Here is a 4,669-nt window from a genome sequence, read left to right as displayed (position 1 = left end):
AATGTAACTCTGTCCTTATCCAAATTACCATTTTTTTGGGATTAGTGTCCTTACAATTACTCGGATATATTATAATTTCAAATAAAACTTATTATTATTATTTCTATACCCTGTTGGTCAATATAAATAAACATATATAGCATTTTTTGGGTTCTATATATTTTATTTAATAGCTGATTCTATAATTTGATAGAAATTAGAAATATTTTATATTTATAAACACATTCTTTAGATATATCCTTGTTTTGAACGTCTGGAAAATACCCAATTTTCGAAGTGATCAAAGAAAATTATTAATGTATTTTATATTTTTAATTAATATGGGAATTTGTTAATTTTAGAGTAAGCATAATATATCTTTTCATAGATGGCCTTCTTTGTAAAGTCTTGGATCTTGAATTTGAAGATAAAAAAAAAATATATTATATTTTAATTAAGAATTATTTAAAAAAAAATTAAAACTTTAATATAGTATAATTATTTAAAATTTATAATAATTATAAATTTCTACAAAAAAATATAAAAAAGTCTCTCTCTGCTCAAATTTATGAAATCATTTTTTCCTTTCCATTTTCCAAAACAAAAAAAATTTCTTATTAAAATCGAAGGTGGATACAAATCTTAAGTTTCATCTAATATTATCTTGCATTGAAGTCATTTGGCCTTTGGAATAGGTCGAAAACAAAAACAAACCGACGTGGCAGGTAAGAAGATTAAAAGTGAATTCTTTCAATCCGCCACGTGGATGAGATCTTGACCGTTGCTTTCTCTTCGTTGAGCTGTAACCATCGTGCTTAAACGTGGGTTGAGATTATAATAACAGGTTTTGGTTATGATAGGGAAATAGGGGGTAGAAACTACAACTAATCATAAGTTTAAAAAACCAATAAATAAAATAAAGAAAAATTTCAGAAGAAAAAAATAAATAAAGGAAAAAAAATTAAAGGAGCACATTTCCCAAGAGTAAAAAAATTATTAGGAGCAGAGGAATCCGGCTGTAAACTTGGACGCTATTGGAGGAGTCACAAGAGATCGATTCTATAGGCTGTTTAATTTTTAAATCATTTTTAATCTCCTACTTAATATACGCTTAATTACTTAATTAATTAAAAATTACATAAGGTTAAGAAATTTCGTTATTTGACTCTTTTGCCCCTCAATTGGTTAATCCCCTCAAAATTGAGTGCCTTGTTGAGCAAAGTACACAATGTTAGACCGATGACTAACTTTTTTATTTTATTTTATTTTTAATTTCTATTTTTACAGCCTGCTGTTTTGCTCCCTTGATATTTTACATGACTCGGGGTTGGACCACAACTCAGTGAGTTGAGTTGAAACTCGTTACTACAATAAATTATAGTGCATTATTTGATCAGTTCAATTTTGTAGATAACGCATTTATTTTTTCGAAAGAACCAAAGAACAAAAAAGACTAGTTGCATTCTCGTTTAAATCTAGTTTCAATTTCTTTTTCTCTCAATCCACTTTGAAATTTTTGCATCTTTATTTAACACTTTACAGTCTAAAAGCTACTTGTTGCTTAGTCTCTCTCCTTCGAATATATTTTATTTTCTTAATCGTTATTTAGGTTTAGTTTGAGTAATAATTCTACACAGAAATTAATTCGATGAAAAAATTAAAAAACATATTTTTAGTAAACACTTCAAATTACCTTTTTTTTCGATTTTAGCAAACATAATTATAGTAAACAGAACAAAAGCATTTAATAAACGTTTTTTTTTTTGATTTATAGGGGTTGGACTGCAGAAGTTGATTCAAGGGGCAATATTGTCAGCTCAACGGGCAAACATTCAAAATAACTTTCATATTTTTTTTAACGTTCAAACATAATATTAATAAAAAAAAAAGGTTAAATTGAGTTAAGTTTTACGTTAAATTCATATAATTAAAAATTAATACTTTACTTACCAAAAAAAGAAAAAGAAAAAGGAAAAGGAAAAGGAAAAAAATAGTAGTTTAAAATATTATAAGTTTACAGGACTTGCAAGTCACTTCCTCATTATTAAAATCATCACTCTCTGCATGTAAAAAGATGCTCTCAATTTTTTAGAAAATTTCATTTTAGTCCCTCCCTTCACTCCTCAAAACCCCATCCCATTCCCACTCTTCTCTCCCAGACTCATTTCCCTCTCTCCTCAATCACAAGCTCAATCCCTAAAACGCGTCCGTTTTCATCAATCCTTTCTGAGTATTATTAACAATTTTACATTACTATCGCCAATGGAAGTGCCGGAGTACTTAGTCGGCGGCTACTTTGGTGCCGCAGCCGTAGATTTTTCGAATGAGAAGAGGCAGTCCGAACAGAAATCCAGCGAACATTTCACCATTGATGACCTTCTTGACCTTTCTCATGAAGAACCTATGGTCACTGACGGTTTCTTCGATAATGTCGCCGGTAACTCTACCGATTCTTCGACTGTCACCGCAGTCGATAGCTGCAATTCCTCCATTTCGGGCGGGGAACATCAGTTTTCCGGAAACCGTAGCTTTGGCGATTCTCATTTCTCCGGTGACCTTTGCGTTCCGGTAAATATTTTTTAACTCCAAAATATTAATATTATTAATCTAATTTATCATTTCGGGAAACGATAACGAATAATTTACGTTGAATTATGTTTAATTGTTCAAAATTGACTTTTTTTTTTTTTAAATTCCTATGATTACGCAGTATGAGGACTTGGCGGAGCTGGAATGGCTTTCGAATTTCGTGGAGGACTCATTCTCAGTTGAAAAAGAACTAGACACCCTGCAATTCCTTTCCACAAGCTCAGCCACAGCTAACACCACAAAGTCGCTGACATCCGAAACGTCCTCCTCCTCCGAAACGAGCCGAAACGCATCGTTTTTCCAGCAAGAAACTCCTCTGCCTGGCAAAGCCAGAAGCAAGCGGTCACGCGCTGCACCCGGCGACTGGACCACTCGCCTCCTCCATCTCGTCACGCCTAATGACGACGGTACCAAACCCGTGAAAACGACGCCGTCTAAAAAGAAGGAAGCCGGCTCGAGTTCGAACGGGAATTCGGATTCTTCAGGGCGGAAGTGCCTTCACTGTGCCGCCGAGAAGACTCCGCAGTGGCGGACTGGGCCTTTGGGACCAAAAACTCTATGCAACGCTTGCGGCGTCCGATATAAGTCGGGTCGGCTTGTACCCGAATACCGACCCGCTGCGAGTCCGACATTCGTGTCCGCTAAACACTCTAATTCGCACAGGAAGGTTTTGGAGCTCCGAAGGCAAAAGGACTTCCATAGAGCACAGCATCAACATTTTCTTAGTCAAAGTTCCATTTTTGGCGTATCCAACGGTGGCGATGATTATTTGATCCATCATCACAACGGACCTGATTTTCGGCATATGATCTAGTGCATGCCAGTGTAGGAAACTTAGTGGGAGCTCTAAATTCATTTAAGTTTTAACATGGACTTATCTCTATTTTATTTGCTAATTTTGGTCCCAAAACAACATAAAAATAATGAATTTGTAGTTGCTTTTTGGTTCTTTATAAGTAAAACTTGATAGAATTAAGAGGTAAAAAAAAGCACTAAGAGCAAAATTGGGGGTAGGGTTTGTAATGTACTTTTATTTTTTTCCCCTTCTTCTTTTGCCGAACCTGGCAAATTGAGAATCAATTTTATCTTGAAGAGAAATTTTCAATTTTTTTCTTTCTCAAATTGCTCTTTTTGAAATTTTAATTTTTTTGGTTAAAGTAATAAAACAGTTATTTTTTCTTTTTTCACATAGGTGTTGTATATATATAACTTAAATATATATCAATTTATAGGGGGCAAATATGTATGGGCAGTGGAGTTATATATCTCATATCTAGCGAAGAATGCACCACATTTATGAAACCAAATGGGCCATGGAAGCATGTGCCCGAGTTGCGTTTGCTTCTCCAAATGGTTGACATTTGCACATGAATATATGGTTTATTGTTATCTCAATCAAATCCATTCATTATTTTTTTTTCTATTATTTTATTTTGGTAAGGCAATAAGTGCTATTCTTGCGTTGTTTGAAAGTAAACCACCATTGACTATCTAATTAGTTTTTATACATCAAATACATGATGATTACTCCATACTTGCTACACGTGAACTGGAAAACGCTTGAATTCATTACCCTATACTATAGTTTATTATTCTTAACAAAAAAAAAAAAGAATAAGAATAAAAAATATTTGGAAAATCAAAATGGAAAATGGGTATCTCTTGCCAAGAATCATATCAGCTACCATGGAGTGTTCTCTCTATAAAATATATACGATTCTAGTGATATACTTTTTTTTTTCTCAAGAAAGAAAAAAAAAATTAAAGAGGAAAATAGTAGTGTACGTACGCAAGTAGATTATATGGCAGTGATTAATTCGAGGGAACCTTTTTATGCACACCGAGGACCCAATTAGCCGGGGATTAGTAAAAACAAGGAAAAATTAACTCAGGCAGGCAGCACCTAACACAACGTGCATGGATTTCAGTGAAATATACATAAATAATAGGAATTTAAGCCACTTAATTATGCGTCGGCTACTGAACGTACCATTTACTTGAAATAAATATGTAAATATAGTTAGAGACGAAAATATGTGATGATTTTAAGAAAAAGAAATTATCCAAATATATATATATAGAGAGACACATACATCTGAGT

General features: G+C 33.2%; 1 protein-coding gene across 1 annotated transcript; it reads left to right on the top strand.

The window, feature by feature from the left end:
• The first annotated feature begins 1,808 nt into the window (after positions 1 to 1,808).
• LOC133794351 (GATA transcription factor 9-like) lies at positions 1,809 to 3,516 on the top strand. Its single transcript, XM_062231570.1, has 2 exons — positions 1,809 to 2,547; positions 2,690 to 3,516. Exons 1-2 carry the CDS (start codon positions 2,242 to 2,244, stop codon positions 3,380 to 3,382), a joined length of 999 nt encoding a protein of 332 aa, XP_062087554.1. The 5' UTR covers positions 1,809 to 2,241; the 3' UTR covers positions 3,383 to 3,516.
• The last annotated feature ends 1,153 nt before the right edge of the window (positions 3,517 to 4,669 follow it).

This window comes from Humulus lupulus, chromosome 8 (assembly GCF_963169125.1).
Source record: "Humulus lupulus chromosome 8, drHumLupu1.1, whole genome shotgun sequence".
Classification (NCBI taxonomy): Eukaryota; Viridiplantae; Streptophyta; class Magnoliopsida; order Rosales; family Cannabaceae; genus Humulus; species Humulus lupulus.
Note: the sequence above shows the minus strand (reverse complement) of the source record. Positions and strands in the feature narration are given on the sequence as shown.

Bases quoted from the DNA above. Each gene is read 5' to 3' on its own strand.
- LOC133794351 (XM_062231570.1), top strand. From the start codon at position 2,242: ATGGAAGTGCCGGAGTACTTAGTCGGCGGCTACTTTGGTGCCGCAGCC. The intron at 2,548-2,689 runs GTAAATATTTTT...ATGATTACGCAG, and splicing joins CCGGTGACCTTTGCGTTCCG to TATGAGGACTTGGCGGAGCT.